Source organism: Peromyscus californicus, unplaced genomic scaffold (genome assembly GCF_007827085.1).
Source record: "Peromyscus californicus insignis strain IS unplaced genomic scaffold, ASM782708v3 Scaffold_2__1_contigs__length_46816999, whole genome shotgun sequence".
NCBI lineage: Eukaryota > Metazoa > Chordata > Mammalia > Rodentia > Cricetidae > Peromyscus > Peromyscus californicus.
In genome coordinates this window covers 32,081,977-32,104,550 of record NW_026294540.1, presented here as the reverse complement: position 1 = coordinate 32,104,550, position 22,574 = coordinate 32,081,977, and the positions used below count along the sequence as shown (strand labels likewise).

General features: G+C 42.5%; 1 protein-coding gene across 2 annotated transcripts in view; it reads left to right on the top strand.

The window, feature by feature from the left end:
- Nucleotides 1–22,574, top strand: part of Sdk1 (sidekick cell adhesion molecule 1) — a 970,126-nt gene that overhangs the window by 343,760 nt on the left and 603,792 nt on the right. For both annotated transcript variants that reach the window (XM_052754191.1, XM_052754192.1), the window contains 2 exons: nucleotides 15,424–15,530; nucleotides 18,217–18,364. In XM_052754191.1, coding sequence (XP_052610151.1) covers nucleotides 15,424–15,530; nucleotides 18,217–18,364 — 255 coding nt within the window. The remainder of the gene's footprint in view (nucleotides 1–15,423; nucleotides 15,531–18,216; nucleotides 18,365–22,574) is intronic.

The following is a 22,574-nucleotide window of genomic DNA, read 5'->3' as shown; positions in this document are numbered from 1 at the left end:
TCCTTCTCTTGCTGTCTTGCTCTCATTCTCAGTGTGTGTGTGTGTGTGTGTGTGTGTGTGTGTGTGTGTGTGTTATTAAAGCCCCACTTCCACACATGTGGTTGTAAGCTTTCCTATAAAACCCTTCTTTTCTGGTCTTGGTAGCCCATTCAGAAGCTGGCTGCACTGATCTGCAGACCAAGCCAAGGAAACAGCTGCACAGCTCCACCTCACAAACTCTCATCCCCACTAGGCATCTGGCTCCTCTCTTCATTACCACCCTACACTTGTTTACTTGTTTCTGTCATGTGTTTGCCCTTTAACATGTATGACTTTTGACCTTTCTAACATAGCCCCACCCCTAGTTATCTACTTTTTGGGAATCGATTTATCACAGCCATTCAGAGCACACTGGACTCCAACAGTTTCTAGGTTGGAATACCAGCTCCAAGTCCTGATAATGCTGTGACCTTGGGCAGGTTTGCTATGTGCTCTGCTGTACAGATGTATGTGAACTGGCTGTGTTGATTCTTTTCCAAATTGCTGGAATTAAATGCTGAACCAAAGCACCTTAAGGAAGGAGGGTTTGTTTGGGCTCCCAGCTTGAGGGGACAGCCCATCCTGGAGATAAAATCATGGCAGCAGAAATGTGCTCTCAAGGAGGAAGCAGAGCTAGCTGGATGCTGGTGCTCAGCTCACTTCCCGCTTCAGATTCAGCCTGGGACCTCAGCCCATGGGGTACTGCTGCCCACAGTCAGTGTAGGACTCCCCACTTCAAACCCAACTAGAACCTCTATCACAGACATACTGAGATGTTTTTCGCCTGGATGATTCCAGATCCTATCAAGTTAACAGTATGAACCATCACAGGACTGCCCACACCTCATGTGGTGTTGTAAGCATCGAGAGACTCTATTGTGTGAGACATCCTATTTTCTGACACACATTGTAATTACCAGCAATATTCCTCAGTGTTAGTGTGTGATGTTGTGGGGCTTGGCTCATTAGTGTAAAAGCAAAAACACCAGACAGTGAATGTAGAAATGAGAGCTGTGTGTGAGTGGCCAGCTTGGACACACATGCCTTGAGCTCTAGTAACGACAGGTTCTCATCTTGCTATCCGAGTGACTTTGGAGAAATTCACCATTTTGACTGAGTCTTCTCATCTGTAAAATGGTATAGTAAATCCAATGCCAGTGGGTGCTCATAAAAATCAAATGACACATTCTGTGTGCCCCAGGAAGTAAGCAGTGAGACCCCAAATTATTGTTCCTTCTGTGGAGAAGATCAGGGAGGTAGACAGTCCATGGCAGGAGGCCTTCAAAGCTGGGTACCTACTATGGCTACCAAGAAAGGAATTTCTTTCCCTGATCTTCAGTTTCCCTTAGCATGTTTTCTGAAATGGAGCTGCCTGAGGCCAGGCCTTTTGTTTAGGCACCATGTCTTTTTCTGTCCTGCTCAGTGATCTTTCCCTCCTCACAGAAGAAAGATTCATGTCTCCCTTAAGAGTCTTTCTGTGGGTCTCTACCTGGAGGAAGGGAGAGGAAAAAGGAATTATGTTGAACCTGAGTGAGATGGACATTATATCATCATGGGCATCCTGTTTAGAATAATCGTGTAGCAGTGTGTGTGTGTGTGTGTGTGTGTGTGTGTGTGTGTGTGTGTGTGTGTTTGTGTGTATGAAAGTCTGTGAATGTGGACAACCTCAGCTGCCCTCCCCAGTCACTTACCCATTTTCCATACTTTTCTTTGTGCCCGGATCTCTGACTGCCATCTGGAGTTCACCACCACATGAGGCAGTAAGACTAGCAAGCCCTAGAGTCATGCCTGCCTCCAGCTCCCTAGTGCTCAGATTACAAGTGTGCACCACCACATCTGAATTTTTGACAAACGTTCTGAGGATCAAGCTCAGGTCCTTATACTTGCAAACCAAGCACCATACTAATCAAGCTGTTTCCCTGGCACAAAAGTTTTACTCTTAAAGCCCACATGGATCCCAGGCCATTCTTATACTTGCAGCTTCTTAAACTTAGTGTTAACCTAAATTATGCTTATCATGAAAAGGCATATTGTTTAGATTTTATTTTGTTCCTCATTGTTCTTTCTGGTAACAAAATTTACCTATTCATTTGATATATGTAGTGATAATCCACCAGAAGACAAAACAGTGTTGTTTGTATTGAAGCAAGACCAAGGTAGAGATTCATTATACATGGACCATTAAGGCAGCTGCCTCACTACCATTTCACTGCGACCACAATGAGGAGACACACATTCTTCTGGAGCAGGGATGGCTTATGGTAGAAGTGATGAATTCCGTTCTGTTCACTGAGGTCTTCAGACTCTGACATGAGTTATCAAGAGTCCATTGTATTTTGTCATCAATTTGTCCAGGTGTAAAAGCTGCTAAAAATCGTATACTATTTTTTTTAAATTACTCTTTTCATCTTCTTCCTCTCCTGAACACCTTCAGCTTTCATGTGTTAACCTTCATGAGACCTTTATAAGTCTCAAATTGAAAAACAAGGATGAAAATGATAGCCCTCCTGCCTGAGAGCGAGAGCTGATTTTTAACCCCTCTTGGTGTCAGTTAGGAAAATGCTAACACTGTAAGGAGATGATAATGATTTCACCTTTTCTAGCATTGACTAAGAATAGTATTTTCTCTGCCACTTGTATTACAGGATGCTTGTGGATTGGGTGAATTTTAAATGTCGCCTTTTAGGCACAGGTGAGAGCATAGGCATATCAATAGCAGTTGAGTAATTAAGCTAAGTTTGCACAGGTGTCTGACGTGGATTTGCATACAATTTTTACAGGAAACATCTGTAAGTTCTGGTCTACACTGAGGAAAACGCTGCAATATTTATATTCCAAGTGTGTGTCTGTATGCAAACCCATGAGTGAAGAATTTCTTAATGCTAGTGCAGTATGCCTATTATAACAGTTGGAATAATTGGATAGTCTAAAAATGTCATCATTTTCTTAGGAGACCTGTTTCTGTAGTTCAATTCTGTGCCACAATAACAATAGAAACTTGATGGATGCTTATTATTTTTTTCATCCCAGTAAAACGGGAATGGTTAAGGGAAAAGCTATTTTCTCCTGTTTTATAAAAGGATAAGGAAATTTCACAGTATCAATAAAATTATTAAATTCCTGGGGATAACTTTTATAAGAGATGAGGAAACCCACATGAAGAAGAGTGTAATGAATGGGTTAGTGAGAGACTTAAGTGAGTCTGCCAGACAGAAAACCAAGCACTGTGAATGCCTTTCCCTTTCCATCTACTGTATGAGTCTAACCCAGTCAATAGGTCTTTTACTAAAACTGTTATCAGTACAGAGTTTCTTATAGTGCTGATGATCATGTGCAAGACTCGGGGTCTTGTACATGCCACCAAGCTATGTCCCTAACCCAAGATGTTTTAATAAAAAAAAAAAAATGCCAGTGATGTTTTGTTCATTGGGTGATGCCACAATGAGGACAGCCTTGGCATCTAACAGTGGCCAGTGCCAGACAGTGGCAAACACCAAACTGGCTTTGAGAAGGAGTCTGTACTCCTAGACCCCTTAGCAGCCTCAGGCCTCAAAGCAGGTTTGATCTGCTCATGTGTCTCATTTCACTAATTACAGCGTGTTTAGATGACATCATAGTTGAGTCACTCTGGCCAGTCGGTGGCCGAGCACATTGTCTGAAGTGGGTGCTCTCTAGTGACACTGAAACACCCACCTTTTGCCCCCACAATGTTGTCTGTCAACATCCGTCCTTCAGAATTTGTAGTTAAGTTCTTCCAGGTCTCTTTCCCATCAGAGAAGCCATTCACTGCTGCTCAGGTATCTCTCTGTATTCATTCCAACCTCTCTTTTTAAAAGCTAAGAGTCACATTAGTTACTTCTCCTGTTGCTGTGATTGAAACACCCAACAAAATCAACTGAAGGGAGCACCTGTTTTGGCTCCCAGGGTGCAGGTTCAGTCCATCATGAAAGAGAAGTCATGGTGGAAGCAGTGGTAAGCAGCTAGTCACATTGCACATGCAGTCAAAACGCAAGGAGACAGGTGCTGGTCCTCAACTTGTTTTCCCCTTTTTATTTAGTCCAGCACCTCAGTCCCACATTCAGGGTAGGTCTTCCTATCTCAATGAACCAAATCAAGAAAGTCCCATAGTGGCATGCCCAAGAAGCTAATCTAACCGAGGTAATCCCTCACAGGCATGCCCAAAAAGCTAATCTAACCGAAGTAATCCCTCACAGGCATGCCCAGAGACTAATCTAATCTAACCTAGATAATCCCTCACAGGCATGCCCAGAGGCTAATCTAATCTAACCCAGGTAATCCCTCACAGGCATGCCCAGAGGCTAATCTAACCTAGATAATCCCTCACAGGCATGCCCAGAGGCTAATCTAACCTAGATAATCCCTCACAGGCATGCCCAGAGGCTAATCTAATCTAACCCAGGTAATCCCTCACAGGCATGCCCAGAGCCTAATCTAATCTAACCCAGGTAATCCCTCACAGGCATGCCCAGGGACTAATCTAACCCAGGTAATCCCTCATAGGCATGCCCAGGGACTAACCTAATCTAGGTAATCCCTCACAGGCATGCCCAGAGGCTAATCTAATCTAGGTAATCCCTCACAGGCATGCCCAGAGGCTCTTTTCCTAGGTGGTTCTAGGTCTTATTTAGATGACAATGGGAATAAATCACCAACAGGGCCAAATACACTGCTTCCTAGGCTGTCCCTTTGTAGTATTCCTGGAAGGCTATAGTGTGACAGTTCTGTTTCCAGTATGTTAGTGACCTAGGCCAGGCTCTATCAGTTTGCTAGCTGTTCCATCAGTTTGAATAGCTTGAAAGTCACTGAGAAAGTAGCCTTGATGCTTAGAATTACGTGCTCTGATAATTCTCTTGTAAGAGTTATTTCCATGGGCATTTTCCTAATACCCACAGCCCAGCTCTCATTTGTCACTCCGTACAGCAGGAATTGCTTTTCAGTATCTGGAGTTGGCCACTAAAGAAAGCACAACTTTGTGCTAAAACCTTAAGAGTCTATCTTTGAGATTACTGGAGACTCCCTCAGGATGCCCTTATCTACAGCATCAATCTCCATCACCATCAGATAGTGAATGTGTTTTAAGAGGAAGAGAAACCCCAAGAACTGCAGCAACACCCTTCGATGAAGATATCTCTCACCCTGGGTCTCACTAACCCTGTCTGTCACACTGGGCTAAGATGGAGTTGCAGGGTCAAATTTACACAGTTGCATGACAAATGAAAAAAAAATAAACTCAGTAGAATTGTTTTTAAGACACCAGGTATGAGTCAGTGAAAGATGGTGACCCTAAAAGATGGGCTACAAACAAGGTGAGCCCTGTACCTGTCCACAGCTTCTGTCTTGACAGAATTTCCTATCGAAGGCATGGAAAATGAGAACCCAGGCAGTGTGTCTTCACTAAGTTAGAGAGAGATGAGAATTGGGAGAAGAAATTGGAACACTAGATTTCTCAATAGAGAGCATGAGATGGGAAGGAATATATAGAGAAAGAACTCTGGAGACTGCATAGGCTCCCTTGAGCATTAGCAGAGTAGTCAGTCACCAGCACATTGACATGAAGCAGCTACTCAAGGCCAGGTACAGAATTACGCAGAAGACAGGTAGTGGCTCCCTGTGTTCACACAGGAGTGGGTATCCTATCCTTACCACAAACTGAAAGAAAGTTATTTATAAAATTATTGAATGGAATACCCAGAACTGTCTGTCACCCATGATAGGGAAATATCAATCTTCAATAAAATATGATGTGGTCCCACCTAGCTACTGTTAAAAAGCAACACTTTGAAAGGGTTGAGCTAATTACTTCTGAGTATCTTCACAACATCACTAGAGTTCAAATACATTTATAAGAATGTGAAAATAGCTGGGCGGTGGTGGCGCACGCCTTTAATCCCAGCACTCGGGAGGCAGAGCCAGGCGGATCTCTGTGAGTTCGAGGCCAGCCTGGGCTACCAAGTGAGTTCCAGGAAAAGGCGCAAAGCTACACAGAGAAACCCTGTCTTGAAAAACCAAAAAAAAAAAAAAAAAAAAAGAATGCCAAAATAGCCAGAACTCAACAAAGGAAACTTCACAGTATCTAAAATCTAGCCAATTTATTGAGATTGCAAAGAGGCAGGAAAGTCTGAAGTGGGAAGGAAAAGGCAGGATACTGAAACTGGTGGGACTGACACAAAGTAGCAAAGAAATACTGGGAGACCATTATGGTTGTGTTGTAGATAATCAAAGGGAGACAAATTCTGAAGACAAAATTGTATCTGAGGGAGACTAGAATCCCAGAAGAAAATATTAGTAAGCTCATGAATGTATCAACAGAAATATACAAAATAAAAGGCATATTAAAAAACAATTAAATGAGCATTAAAGAGTAACAAGAAAATTTTAAATGTATGTGTAACTATAACTAAGGAATGGGCAAGGGAAAATATTTAAAGAAACAATGTTAATTTTCTCCTAATTTGAATAAGGAACACAAAGTTACAAAGCATCAAATTATGATAGTAGCCAGTGCAATAAGGCAAGAAAAATAAATTATCCACATTGCAAAAGAAAAAAAAGACTGGTTTCATTTTCAAACTGTATAATCACCTGTATAGTGCATTCAGCAATGTTGCCAGACAGAAGGTAAATATGTAAAAATCATATGTAGATTCATTTATCCCTATGTTTTTTTAACAGTCATGCATCACCATCCATAATATAACACACACACACACACACACACACACACACACACACACACACACACACCACAAATAAAAAATAGCACCAAATACTGAAATGCCTAGGGATGAATCTGACAAATGATGTGCAAAATATTTACACTGAAAATTTCAAATACTATTAAGAGAAACAAGAGAGCCTGGCTATTTGGGCAAATATACAGTATCCTTATATCTGAAGACTCAGATTTAAATATGGTTTTATTAAATTCATTTTTAAAATATTTTTATTTACACACTGGTCTCTTGTTCATATTCCTTAGGTTTGACATGTTGAGGCACATCTTACCTGTAAAATTCTTCACTGAGCCACAAGGAGCATCCTTTTATGTCTTGGTTAATCCATTGTTTCTCAGTCAGTTATTCAACAAGTAAAGGGTGTGTCTGAGCACTTTCTTCTTAGATGAAACAAGTTGGTTTCTTCATCAACTACCTAAACTGAATGTAGCCCTCATCTGCATCTTCCTACAAAGATGGACTCCCCCGGTTATTCCTAATTAATTCTCCTCTGATAGTTATTCCTAATCTCGGTTCATGATAATTCTTTTCTGATAGTTTTCACTTTGGTGGTCCCATCTCTGTGAACTGACTCACTCACATAAGCAGATTTTATTTGGGCTCAATTCAACCATGAGAGTTGTGAGGTTTAGATAAAAATCGAACCCCATGTAGTTTCATGCTGCATTGCTTAATTGGTTCCTAGTATTCCATATAGAGATGGTTGTGAATTGGGTATGAAACTTTCAATATGCCTTTGACTTTCTTCTTTATCATAAAACTGTATTTATGAATTATGTCATTGAAAAAATGGATTCTTCATTTCTGAGGCATTGAATTAATTATCTTTTTGTCTAGAAAGATGGGGATCATAAGTGTGGGAATTTAAGAATGGATAGGCAATTGCCATCTCACTCCAAGAAAAGGTGACTCATGTTGACTTCCCAGGCTCGTACAGCATAGCTCGTGCTAGGGTATGTGACTTAGATCTTTAGTATTAATGACATGTGGCCAGTCTTCATGTGGATCCCACAAAGCTGTGTGCTGTGCATATTGGTTTCTGGCTTCACTTTGACTATCCTGTTTTTGCTGTGTAGTTAGAGCAGATAAGGTTGTTCCTGGGGAATTTCCTAAACAGAACTGGCATGTGGCTTCTTCAAGTCGTTATTGGAGATGATTTGGATGTAGATAATTAATCTCTCTTGGGTCTTCTGTCTTAGGATCATTGTGGAATCTAAGTGAAAAACCTTAGCCATGAGGACAACCCAACTAATATGATTCATTATTGACAAGTACTTCCAAATGAGACACCAGAAGCTTTTAACTGTGTGTTTCTAATTCACTACTGCTTGTTATAATGCTTATAGTTTAGGCCCCTTTTTCACTATGCCTTGGTGTGGATATTTTTAACTAGGTAGAGAGTAACATTTGTCTTCATACTTCAGTTCTTGGTGTAATGGTCCCCATTTTTTATGTCTACAGAGACTCTCATATCATAAAGAATTAAGTAATCACAAATGGAATAAAAGATTTTTGTCCATAAAAAAAATCAATGCCCTCTTTCCCAAAGGTTTTCTGACATTCAATTTTTACTGACTTGAGAGTGTTTAATCCTAATAATGCTAGATCCGACAGACTGATTCCTGTCACATTCTCAAGCTTCATGAAATGGAGATTTTCACCTTTCTGCCCCTGATTAGATGAAGAAAGAAAGAATGAAAGGTCTCCAAAACATTGCTTACATTTGTGAAAAACCACAGTGTCCTGGAGAGACTTAGGAATATCTCAACGGTGACCCTTGAACTTTGGCTTGACCTTTGTCACTATTAGAATAAAGTCTAAATGTAATCTTCCATGGTAGCTATCAGTGAGAAGCTTGTGGGAACTTGGCATCCTCTTCACATCTGCAAGCTTTGTATGTCCAGATTTGAACCCTAACACAACTACATGTAGCCTAGACTCACAGGCACCTGTTTAGTTTCCTTCTTCATTTAAAATAAGTTTTAAATAAGTGACACACACATACATGTATATGGTAACTTGCAAATACAGGTGCCCGATGCATAGCTCCATCTTCCCTGTTCTGTGCACTTCAACTTCATACTGATAATTTAACTCTTCTAAGGACATAACCTTCAATTTGCCCCAGCATGTATGACCTGTCAGTCAGGCACACCTTCAAAATTGTGTATCTATTTTCTTATCAAATTCCAGTGTAGATTTTTTCATCATTATTTTGCTTGAGGAAATAGTCAGCGTCAGACTCATTCCACTTTGGATTATTGTTTTTTAAAATTTAATATAGGAAATTTATAAAAAATAAAATTGAAAACAATTATTATCTAACCTTCCCAAGATGGGGTGATTTTTTGAACCTACACATAGCTTTTAGTGTGTGTTTCCCTAACCTCCCTCTTCTTAACTGTAAAAATAAGAATGAGCTTTTGTCTAAGACATAAAAACTTACTATAAAATTGGGTACTTATTCATGCAAAATAGGTATCATGCTAGCATGAAATTATACTTGTAGCTAGTGGACATTTTGTGTGTTGCTGTGGATTGAACCTGTGCCTTATGGATACTAGGAAAGCCTCCTACCACTTAGGGGTTTCCCTGCCCCCACCTAGTTCATTTTCTCATTCTTTTCTAAAGTGGACTAGGGCCTCATACTTGCTAGTCAAGTACTAAGTCATTAAGCTCGTTCCCAGCCCCAAATTTTTATGTTATCATCATCACTATTAGCTGTAGAACTTTATTGATTGATAGGTTGGTTGGTTGGTTGGTTGGTTGGTTGGTTGGTTGGTTGGTTGGTTGGTTGACAGAGTTTCTAGCCCAGGCCAACTGGAATCCCCTGTGCAGCCAAGGATGACTTGAACTCCTGATCTTCCTGCTTATAATGCTTGGGGATGATAGGTGTGTGGCACCCTACCTGGTTTATACAGTGCTAGGGGTCAAACACATGACTTTGTGCCTGCTAGACAGGCCTTCCATGAACTGAGCTACATCCCCACCCAAGATGCATAGCTCGGACCTTGTTCTGGAGGTATGGTTTTGTTGCCCTGATGGGTGTCCTCAGTCCTAGTAGCTTTTTGTTGGGAATAGCTACCAAGAAGTAACTTCTAAAAGTAAGTTATATTTTATCATACATTTCTAGAAATAGAATAGTTCTTTCCCAGAAAAATTCTATATTATCAGCCTAATTTGTCCCAGGTCTCCCCTCTCCCGTTTTGTTTGTTTGTTTGTTTTTGTTGTTGTTGTTTGTTTGTTTTTTCCACTCCTAATCAGGCAGTTCAACAGGAAGCCATGGTCATTGTTGCTTTGGTCTTGTTTTATTCTCCCCCCTCCCCAGGTGTTTTGATTGCATTTGGAGTAGATTTTGAACTGAATTAAATCTCAGAAACCAACTATCGTCACTGTCTTTCATGAAGCCATGCTTTTGCACAGAGAGTGAAGTGTCTATAGAATTGTGTGTGTGTATGTGGGGGGGATTAGGCAGAGGAGAGTGAAACAACCCCCCAGTGCCACAGCCATCCCAGAAGCCAGTCCCCTGAGGGACTGACACTGAACACCATGATCTGAGATGCTGCCCCAGTTACCATCAAATACCCTCTTTGCTCCACTTGTCCAGGTGCCACTGTTTCTGCCACTGGACTTCACCACTGCCGTGGCCCGCCACAGCCACACCTGTCCCACTACCACTGTTGTGTCATCACCACTGCTGTGCCACTGCCTCTACCATGGCTCCACCACCATCACCTCCAACACCGTGTCTCCACCATTTCAGCATCCTACCATTGCTGTACCCCACCCTTCCAGGTCCCGTCACCACCATATTCCACCACCATATTGCTGCATCCCCATGTCCTATTTCCACTGTCTTACCACAACTACCATGTCCAGTCACCATCGTGTCCAACCACTGCCATGTTTCTCACCTCACCTTTTGGTTCTCAGGCCAGTTCTTGTGCAGCACCAGGTCCCAGCAGCAGTGTTGACCTGGCTGTGTGATGACTCTGTACCCTGGAGCGAGCCTAAGAGTAGCCAGTATGGTCTTTTGTTCTTTGAGACATGCTCCTAGAGTAGTGTCCAAAAAAGTGGAGGAAGTTCAGATCCTAGCAGACTCGGTATCAGTTTCCCATCCTGGCCTAGCTAGGCATTTACTGCTGGGTGGGGATGATCTGAAGATGCTTTCTAGAGAAAGCGTTGAGTGGTTCTGCTGCATGCTCAGAGTAGCATTCATGGCTGAGGTGCTATCTCCAGCACACATGGCCCTGCCATCCCTGGCTTTGGTGGGATCTGGCGTTCTATTGTCCTGGAGTGCTGTGCTGGTCTAGCAGAACCCCACTTTGGTGTGGTGTGGTCATACCTTGGCTCAGTGTTGACTGGAGCCAGGATCAAGCATTGCCTGTGCTTGAGCAGCATATGGTACCACGATTTTTATCATACCTTCTTACAATGAGCCAGGAAACTTTCTCTGCTTAAAAATGTGTGTTTATAAACAATAGGCTTACAACGAACACTCCCATCTGTTAGGTGAGCATAATTTGTGCAGGAATTCTGGTAAGAGGTGGAGGACTTCACAACGTTTTTGTAGATTTTCCCCTGGTGCGACATTATCCTCAGAGACGGCACACAGCAGCATATGTCTAATACTCACTTTCCTATCTGCTGCTTCCTGTTGTTTGAAAGCAATGCTATTTTTGTGCATTAGCATATAAGATTATTGTAGAAATTCATAAGAATTTTACATCTATGCAAGATACTTAAGAAGAGGGGAAAAAAGTAGAATGGGTAACGGTTATGTAAATATGGTTATGTCGCCATGATCGAGTTGTCCTTGCAGCTCTCCAGAGCTGTGCTCCGATGACCTGTCCTCATACTCCTCTAAAAACTTCTGTTGATTTTGCGTTAACCTGATCTCAGCACCCCTTGTTCCTGTAATTACAGTACACAACAATCAAAGCGTGCAGCCTTTCAGTCTGATTTGTAATTTAAATACACAGCATTGACTCTTTGTGCTCGGTTTGGTATATTCTGATTGTCTTCACTAATTAATTTTGTTTGGGATGAACTGTTCCTCATAATAGAACAGAATTTTTAAGATTAATGTTCAGCAATGTTTTTTTTTCTTATCATAAAAGATTTTATGAGTCCTGCCATAGGACCGCTGCAAGGTTATCAGAGGGAGACTCACTTTGATTAATATTTGCTTACTGCTGAATTGCCTGTATTGTCCAAGTGTTTTATTCACTTAAAATTATTCCTCTGGGTTCCCTTTTCCAGGGTGACTAATTGGACATACTTGAATAAAAGAGATGAGCGATTAGTTGAATATCAATGCTTCCAGGTCTACTTGGTACCGAGCAAATAGAACACACTAACACTCTGTCTTTGCCTGAGTTGTTTTAAGTCTCTCTGATTACACTTTGTAAGAAGACATGTCTTCAGAAGATTAGACAGCCACAGCCGGAACATCACTTCTGTTAAGGGAGAACGCCGCTGTGTTTTTCAGATATTAGAGAGTTTGTGTATACACAGCCTTTCATGACCCACCCCTTTCCCAGTGTGGAAGGAATCCAGGTGTCAAGTCTTACTTCTTTTTTTTTTCTTCATTCCGAATGATAATTTTCTTTGTTCTATTACAATGTGAACATTGTAATGTTTTATTCACTTAATCCTTTTGGGTAGGGCCTTGGACATTATAAGTGAACACTCACCACCCAGCAATACTACCTATCCATATATTTTATTTGAATTAGTTTTGTGTATGCATATGTACAAATGTGAGTGCACTTGGAGGCCAGGGTAAGATACCCTGCTCTGTCACTCTCTTTCCCTCCTTATTTCCTTGAAACAAGGTCTCTCGTTGACTGTGGACCTAAGTCTGTGGCCAGAAAGCTGTAGCAATCCTCTTGTCTCTGCTCTCTCTTAACACTGGGGCTGTTGGTGTGTGCAACCATGCACAGACTTGTTGGTGGCTCTGGGGATGTGAACTCAGGTTCTCATATTTGCACAGCATGCTAAGCACTGGTGTTGTAGGTGTGTGCAACTTGTTGGTGGCTCTGGGGATGTGAACTCTAGTCTTCTTGCTTGCAATGCTAAACCATCTCCTCAACCAATGTGTCCTATTTTAATATGATATAGTAGGCATATAACTCATTGTCTATGTGTAGTGTACACAGCCCGTGAGTTTAGAGCTAAGCGCATACCCTGACACCACTGCCACAACTTCCTCTTCATCCTTTGCAAGCCTTTGCCCCCATCCTGTCTTCTCCACACTGTTTTTATAATAAGAACATGGAGGGCTGGCAAGATGGCTCAGCAGGTGAAAGTTCTTTGCCATGCAAGCTTTTTGACTGGAATTTGATGGCTGAAGCCCATGTAAAGGTAGAAGGAGGGAACATGCTCCACAGTGTTGTCCTTTGACCTACACATGCGCACTGTGGCATGCATATCCCCAACACATCATGCACACCCACATTGATAATAAACAGAATTTAAAACATTTTCAAAGAATGCTAGATAGTCTCTTGGTCAACCTTAACTACATAGTACCATATTCTTAGTTGTGTCCTCTATGCCTCACAGTACATTGCTACAACGTTTTCATTTTATCTAATTAATGATTGGTTTTTGTTGGTGCTGCCTCATCCCCCTGTGGTCACCCTTGCGTGCTATATTTCTCCTCCTCTGACTGGCTTGTTCGAGTGAGCATAATGTCTGCCAGGCTCATCGTGTTCTTGGGGGAAACCTGACTTTCTCGGTTTAAGTCTATATAGTATTCTCTTTTGTGCATATACCATGTTCCATCTGTTCCTGAGCCGACAGATTCTCGGGTTCTTTCCAGAGCTTGAGTGCTGTGGAGCTTCGGTGAATGTGGGGTTCAGGTGTCTTCGTGTTCTTGATTTCTGTTCTCTTTCAGAGAAGCGGGGTTGAGTCTATAATAGTTCCATTTTTAATTTTGCAAAGAACACTCATCCTGTAGTATTGTCTCAGTTTACATGCCCAGCAGCACTGGACAAAGACATTCCATCTCTCTGTCTTTAGCATAGTTCTTAGGTTTCTTAGGAGCTGGGAGGTGCTGTCTTAGCATGGTTGGGGTTTGCATTTCCCTTACAGTGAATGCTCTGTACTTTGAATGCTCTGAGTACTATGAATACTCTGAGCACTGTGAATGTGCTGAGTATTGTGAATATGCTGAGCACTGTGGATGCTCTAAGTACTGTGAATGCTCTGAGTACTGTGAATGCACTGAATATTGTGAATGTGCTGAGTACTATGAATTCTCTGAGTACTGTGAATGTTCGGAGTACTATGGGTGCACCACATTCCTTCTTGCAAACCCCTTGGTCATCTGCCGCCTTCTTCTTCACAGGAGTATCTAGGCCTGCTCAGTTTTAAGGAGCTCCATAGATATTTTGAATATTAATCCTGTATCAGTTTATGCAACTCTTGTTCTTGATTTATTTATGAACATGGTCTACAATCCAGCTACATACCATCTCAGGTCTGGGTTCAGAATCAATTGAATTCTATCCAGTGATCATTAACTATATTCCTCCTTGCTTCAGACATGGATTTCAAACATCCCAACTCATAAAACTAATGCTATACTTACAGCAGGATGGTTATAGAATCATTGTCTCTTTCTCACTGTCCTTTGAAGCTGATGAGGCTTTAGAGAGGTGTGGGGTGTGAGGGATTATTATAGCCCTGGGAGCAGAAACTAGAATCAATCATTATTACACGGGTAAATTATTACGTCTGAGACTTTTTCTGTAATCTGAAAAAACAAAGTTGTTGTCAGTATCAGGCACATGGAAGAGGAAATCTTGAGGCGCATGCATTATACCAAGAGATAGCCACACTGGGGTGAAGACAGGACTGTCCTGGTCCTCGACCTGTTTGCCTAAGGACAGCCACAGCTCATCTTGAAGGTGGCAGTGGTCTTTCATACAGAGGGAGGGACATGGACTTCATGTGAAGGAGTCTACAGTTCCAGAAATTATTTCTAGAAATTCTGAGATTTGGCAGCATGAGAATAAGTGATTTTCTTAAACTGAAAACCCCACTTTAATTGCAGTGACCACTGGTTATTAACATTTCTCAGATACCTGACAGGAAACAGCCTAAGGGAGGGAATGTTTTGTTGTGGCTCACAGTTCAGGGGGATACAGTCCAACATGGCAGAGAAGGCATGGCACCAGGAGCTTGAGGCAGTTGGTTATGTTGCTTTGGCAGTCAGAAAAAAGGGTAAACAGGAAATATGGTCTGCTGTAAAACCTCCCCAATGACCCACTTTCTCCAGTGAATCTGTATCTTTTAAAGGTTGCTAAACCTTCCAAGCCAGCATGACCAACTGGGGACCGAGTGTTCAGACAAGTGAGCCTATAGGGACATTACATATTCAAACCCCGATAGCAAGGTAATGCCTAATTCATGCATGACACTGTGCTGATGCAGGAGATAGAATGAGGTCCTGACTCCATGGAACAATTTGCAGCCTCACTGGATTTGGGGTGTTGGAGAAGCAAGTTCACAGTGGTCTCAATTGGAGAGGGCTTGGATCTGTCTTGAGTACCAGAGAAATGGATCACTTGAGCATCTTGTGGAAGGGATGCCCTTGCTCATCTAGGCTTGACCACTGACACTTCTTTTTGGCATTTTGCAGGTATATCATCCCCTCTTTACAGAAGCTGGATGCCGGGTTTTACCGCTGCGTGGTGCGGAACAGGATGGGAGCTCTCTTGCAGAGGAAATCAGAAGTACAAGTGGCATGTACGTGTGCAGCGTGAGCACCGGCCTTAAGCGATGAACGGAGTTGCAGCAGCTGTGGGGAGGCACTTCCTGTTGCAGCAATAGAAACTTGTCCTTGGTTCCTCTAAAATAGTGTGACAAGACCTGGGGATGTAATTCAGTTGGTAGAATGTTTGCCTAGCTTGGATAATGCTCTGTGTTCCAACTGTAGTACTAAACTGGGAGGTAGAGGCAAGAGAATCAGAAGTCCAAGATGATCCTTGACTACATAGTGAGTTCAATGCCAGGTGGAGCAACAGGAGACACTGCCTATAAATGAATGAATAAATAGAGTAGAATTAAGGTTAAAATTAGTATAGGGCTGGCTAAATATCTCAATGGGTAAAGGTACTTGCCATGAAGCCTGATGACCTCTTGAGTTCCATCCCCAGGATCCACATGGTGAAAGGAGGGTATGAACTCTTTCAAGTTGTCCTCTGACCTTCACACGATCACACATATCCTGTAGCAAGACATGCTCATATAAACGTAAGCATAAGCACTCACATAAACATACAAATAAATAAATATAACTTAAAAAGTCTAAAACAAACATGGAAACCCAAGTAAGATGTTGCTTTTTTCCAACTGAAAAGATTAAGGATTTCCCAAACCTGTGGGAGCAGAAGGAGAGGAAAGAAAGGTGGTCTGTATAAACCAACTGCTCTTGGCTTGTTGGTATTGGGATTAAAAATATTTTGAGTAAAAAGTTGACCCCAGTTAAGGTCAGATTTCATTGTTTCTTCCCCATGATCTGCTAAGGAGCCATTTTGCTGTTCAGTGGATACAGAGAGTTAAGTCCCAGCTGTTATTAATGTAGCAATCTAGTCTTTATTCTGCAGATCCATTTTGGGGAATGTAACTTTTAAAAGAAGGCACCATCAAAAGGCAGAGACCTTGACTGTCACGAAATCTTTAGGGACAGGAGACCTGGCCTATGCGCGTGCCCCTTCCCTGTGATAGGGGGTCCCTGCATTAAACGTGTTTGGCTATTGTTTAAACCACTAGGAAGAAAGACATCAATCTTTCTGGTTTGTGAAGATGAAGTCACCCCCAAAGCTGTCTACAGAATAATTCAGAACTTCTATTCAATTGAAAAATTGAAAACATAATAAATAGAGTGTGGATCAATACCCAAACCATATCTGAGTAAGTTAAGAGCCTGGAATTGATTATAGCATACTAAATGTTATTTATGATGTTTGGACTTTGTGTAGTTGCCCATGCCCTTGTTCCCACCCTCTGTTTCTCACCCTTCCAGTTTGTGAGCACTACCTTCACTTTTAAATAAGCAAGGGTATTTTTCTACGGTGTTACATAGCTCTTCCTTTTGTGCCTTCATATCATGCCCTGACACATAATAAAATAGCTTTTAATGGTAAATCTATATCATTTCTTTCATGAAAAAATTTAAAATAAGATAAAATTACTAATATATGGTGGCCAGGCATGGTTGGTGGACACCTTTAATCCCAGCACACAGGAGGCAGATCTCTGTGAGTTCAAGGACAGCCTGGTCTACTTAGTGATTTCCAAGCCAGGCAGGGTTACATAGTGAGACTCTGCCTCAAAACAAAACAAAAGAAATAAAGAATATAGGGTGGCTAGGGGCGTGGCTCATTCAGTAAAGTGCTTGCTACACACCTATGAGGAGCTGAGTTTGGATCCCAGCACCCACATACCATGCCAGAACCAGCCGTAGCGCTGGGGAGGTCAATACAGCAGCATCCCTGAGGCTTGCTGGCCAGCCCATTTAGCCAATTATCAACCTCCAGGTTCAGTGAGAGATAATGTCCCAAAAACCAGGTGGAGATCAATCAAGACATACCTGATCATCTTCTGGCCTCCATATTCACACACACTTACACACACACACACACACACACACACGCACACGCACACGCACACGCACACGCACACACACACACCTGCATGTGTTCATTCCCCCCCACACACTTGCCACACACATCACTACAAACATACACAAATATGGTGTGGAAATAGCTCTGTGTATATATATTGACTATATCTGATCACAATATAGAAATTATTTTAAAATGTCAAATTGCTAATTTAAAAAGGGGGCCTTTCATGTCTACAGTCTAATGACTGTGACCTCATTTTTTTTAGTTGTTTTTATCAACAGAGCAAAGACTGACTGCCCCAAACTATGTCATCAGTGTGGGAGTACATAAAAGAATTCTCTGTGAACTCTCCAATGGTTGGAGCACATTGGTTCCCAAAGACTTGTGAGGAAGACAGTCACCCTAGAGATGGAGAGGAGACCCAGGTGGAGGGAGGTGTCTGAAAGCATTTCACTGCAGCACTGTAAAAACTGCTTCAGGAGGCCTGGGATGCCTTCCAGCAGCAGCTTCTTGTAGTGTTACTGTGAGCCACCATCATATTAGAGCAGGGTGACAGAAGCCTGTGGCCTTGCTGATGAGGGCCCCGGTGCCTGTTTTAGAGGCACATGGCTCTGCCAATGCCTCTCTCACAGCCACATCTGCACTTGTCAGCACTGCCATTCAGTCTCGCTTGTCACCTTGTTAAGTGTGGTGACGGCGGCACCAACTTCACCGTAAAATATAGTTATTTCCCTCTCTGACCCCTACTCCTCCGCAAAAAAATAGCTCGCTCTGGAACTTAAAAGTCCAATTTTTCTCTGCAGATATGGGGAATTTCATGGATACAGACCAGAGGAAAACAGTTTCTCAAGGACATGCGGCGATTCTAAACTTAGTGCCCATCGTCAGCTGCCCCAGACCGCAAGTGACGTGGTTTAGAGAGGGACACAAGATTATTCCAAGCGGCAGAATGTAAGTTGTTCTGAAAACGAACGTGATTCATTTTTCGTGGCTGTACCATGCGCTTCGTAAGTGAAATGATAAGTGGCCAGCGACTGGAAAGCCTCATTTAGTGTGGAAGCGTCCCCAGTCCTTGATGAGCCGTCCTTGGTGACCGCATGGCTATTTTGAAGCAGCTTAAGCACGTGGCCTTGTATTGTCCCTTTCTGCGTGTTGTGCACCCTGAACCTGAGGTCTCCTCTCCACCCTGAAGCCTGTTCTCTCTGGTGTGGGATCATCTCACTGCTGTCGGCCCTGACTTGTGTGCAACCTCATTTACCCAAGCCTGGTGTTTCCTTAACAGCCGTGGGATTCCCCCACGTCCCCTCGAGCCTCAAGTTCGATACTCCCTTCTGTGACGATGAAGTGCTAATTACTGTTATTTCTCTTTATCTTTTCATTCTTCCATGGCAGTTTTATTTCCTTTTGTCCAATTAGTGGCTTGCCCACCTATTGCTAATCACATCGTGAGCAGTTAAGCCCTATCTCAAGGTCTTCCTGCATGTCCCGCATTCAAGATATGCATTGAAGGCAGGTTTTCTCCATTTTGAGCTTTAAGTGATTAAAAAGAACATTATACCCATATTTCTTTTTTATCTGAGGGGGTATATGTGGAGATCAGAGGATAATCTTGGGGTGGGGGCTCTCTTTCCACTTTGCGTGAGATAGAGTCTCTTGTTTGCTGCTGGCTACCCCAGGCTAGCCCAAGAGCTATCTCCATCCCCCATCTCAGAAAGAAGTACTGGGGTTATAGGCACATGCTTCTGTACTTGACTTCACATTGGTTCTGAGGATCTGAACTCAGGTCCTCACATTTACAAGACAATCATTTTATTCACTGGACCAAGGTCTCCCTAGTCTTTGATATGTGCTGCTTAAGTGAGTAGCTTGCAATCACATTGAAGGATAATATTGCAAAGACAGAAACTTAAAGGATAAAAATTTCCAAAAAGAATCATGGAATGCTATATGCTTGGGGTAAAAGTCAAATATATAAAAAATGCATGAGGGGAAAAGTTCTTGGTTCAGTTTTTGGAAAGGATGTGTGTGAGACATTTGCTGAGTGGGTTTCAAAGATGAAACTGCAAGTTAACTATGGGCTATACAATGACTTCCCCACTTAGCAGAGCACCATGGTCCTCCCTCTCTAAGCCCAATGGACCCGTTATCCCACCTCTGAACCCTGCATGGGCCTGCTTACCAAATGTTTCTATTTTGGTAGTCAGAAATAGGAGAAAAAATAGATATATATGTAACAGTCATATTTCAGAATACTTGTTAAAAAAAATACCCATTACTTTAAATGACATGGCTGCTATGCCTTTTTCTGTATTTGAAGTTCCTTGGATATTCACCTTTGTATTGATTCCAATCATAACAGAGGCCTCTTGGGATTGGGTGAAACAAAAAGGAAGGATCGATATCTCATTGCTGTGGGAGACTGTTCTGTGGAGCAGAAGGTTGCTGAGACGCAGTCGGGCATAAATGTTCTGGAAGGTTCCAGTGTAGAGCATGGGAGGGCAGGTGGAGGTGGGGTAAATACTGGGGTACTGAGAGCGCTGGAGTTTAGAAGGTAGGCTACGTTAGGCTTCATCTCAGACATGGAGCTTGTCATATCAAGGGCTAGAAATTTGTGGTGTTGGGATCATTTTAATTTACTTGATAGCAAATACACATTGGTTCACACGATGGCATCCAGTGAAATAACTCTTAATTTTTACAATGAGATAACTCTTAATTTCATGGGCTTTTTTCTTTAACTTGCAGATTCATGCTAAAGACTATTGATTTCCTAACGAGCTAACAAAATGACAGTGTGATTAGAGTCCAACCACAGTGTCCCATCAAACAAATGGTCTGCTCACACGCGTAAAACTACTGATAAACCTCCAGCCTTGGCAGTGTAGTGCATACCTTGTCTTAAAGAGAGGAGATGAGGCTGATTATGAATATTTACACTCCTACAAGGTCCTTTAGTTTTGTATTTTCCACCTCATCATCGCCCCACATTTCCTAAGTGCCTGCTGCGTGAGATGTCATAAATCAGCGCGTGTGGGCTGTTCTCCAACAGTTTATACACTGTTCCAAGATATATTGCTTCTAAGAAACTTTCACTTCAGACCCAGGTGGCTGCACACAGAGCTCAGAGGGCATCTGGTCTGCTCCATACCACCAAGGAGGGTTGCTTCTGAGATCTGGAACATTCAACCCAAAGTGCATCACACACTGAGCACAGGTCAAGCATCCATACCTGCTTCCAGACTCTGCATGTGAGGTCCCTTCCCGGGGACCTTATCTGTCAGGGAGGATTCTAGCCTCCTCCCTTTCTTTGTAACATTATCCTATGACCTTTCAAAGTTGACCTGTGGACTTACAATGAAGTGGATTTTTTTTCCTTTTAAAAAGAAAGAGTAACCCTTGTTTCTAGCTTGAAAAATTAGTTAAATAGCCTATTAATAATCCTAGCAGCTATTATTTATTGAGTACCTACTTGAAACGTATCTTCTGTAATCCTCAGAATTGCCTTCTGGGGCACTTATCATTAGCTCCACTTACAGCTATCAGAACTGAAGTTTAGAGGTACTAACTCACCCCAGGGCGCACCGCTGACAGGCTGCAGGAGGAGGACTGAAGCCTGATTCTGACGCCAGAGCCCATGGTTGCCTCCCTGTCAAGCCCATCCTCCTGTTTGCTTTAGCTGATGAACTCGCCTCATGCTTTTGATCATGTCTTCCATGTCTTCAGGTGTTTTTCCTCATTTATTTGGAAGCCCAGCTTTCAATCTGAAATAACACATGCTTGTGTGGGTTTGGGTAGAGGTAGTGAGAAGTGTCAAATATCCATATAGTTCAGAAATAGAATTTCAAGGGTTTCCTTTTGGATTGGATGTGGGATATAAGAGATGGAGAGAGGCGTGGACAGATCTTAAGATCTAAGGCCTGATCAGCTGGTCTGAAGTGGAGAGAAAATTTTAGGAGAAGCAGGTTTGCATGTGTGCTTTTGTGAGCATGCGTGCGTGTGTGTTTGTGTGTGTGTGTGTGTGTATGTGCTTGTGTGTGTGTGTTCGCATGCACGTGTACATTCTAAGATGGTAGTATTGTCTTCAATTCTTTTTGGACAAGTTATGTTTGGACAAGCACAGCCATGACTAGATAGTTACATATATCAGATTCAAGGTCAGTAGAGAGGTCTCTGTTGAACTTGGCCTATTAATCTCTTTGCCTATTTGCAAACTTATGAAATACATGGAGCATTAGGCCAAGACATGGACAGTTGGAGAGTTGCAGTACATCAGCTGATGCTCTTGCCTGACACAGAGGTTGACTTTGGATTTTTAAATTTTTTTTTTTTTTTTTTTTTTTGCCTAGAGAAATTTTATTTTAGTAAACACAGAGTGGCAGAGGAAAGCATTCTGTAGTAACAAGACCTGTGTGCGTGGCCCAGGGAGCATGGGGCAAACCAACAGCTTAATGGTCTCCCAAGGACATCCAAGCCTTAGTTCCCGCAGCTTGTAAGCACATAGGTCACACAGGCAATGAAGAGTTCACACAAATGGGAAGAGGGTCAGAAGGGGAGAGGTAGACTCCATAACTAGCATGGCCATTATTTAGTGCCTAAAGCCTGTGGCTGCCACGTGCCCTAATGCTGGAAGTTCCTTTCTTTACCTTGTCCTCTGGCTTTAACCATGAGATTCCCATTCCAGAATCTGTGACCTGTGCCTTGCAGGGAACCACGATCTCATTTCCTCCAGCTTCTCCCCTGTGAGAGGAGAAAGGCTACCCATCTCTCCTGTAGCACAGGAGATGAGGTAGCCAACAGGGTTCAATGTCACCATCTTACAGTGGTCCTCTTTAGAGTGTGGGCCTCTTCACAGCATCCTCTTAAGATTGATGGCTGTAGTTAGAACTCCAGTAGAAGAGGAGACATTAGGTCAGCATCCCAGTTAGTCTATATGTGTTGATTCTTCCCGCCTGAAGGTCCTGTCCACTTGGGTGTTTCCTAATAACATCTGGGCTTCTCCTAGGGTGATATCCACTGAAAGCATATTTCTTTCCACAACTGTATGGCCTGGTATAAAAGGCAGAGGTGCAGTCCCGGAGGGCTGAGTGGGATGGGTGGTTGTCAAGACATGTCAGGTGGCATCTGCATTTCCCCAGCAGAAGGGGAGGAAGTGAAAGCAGCA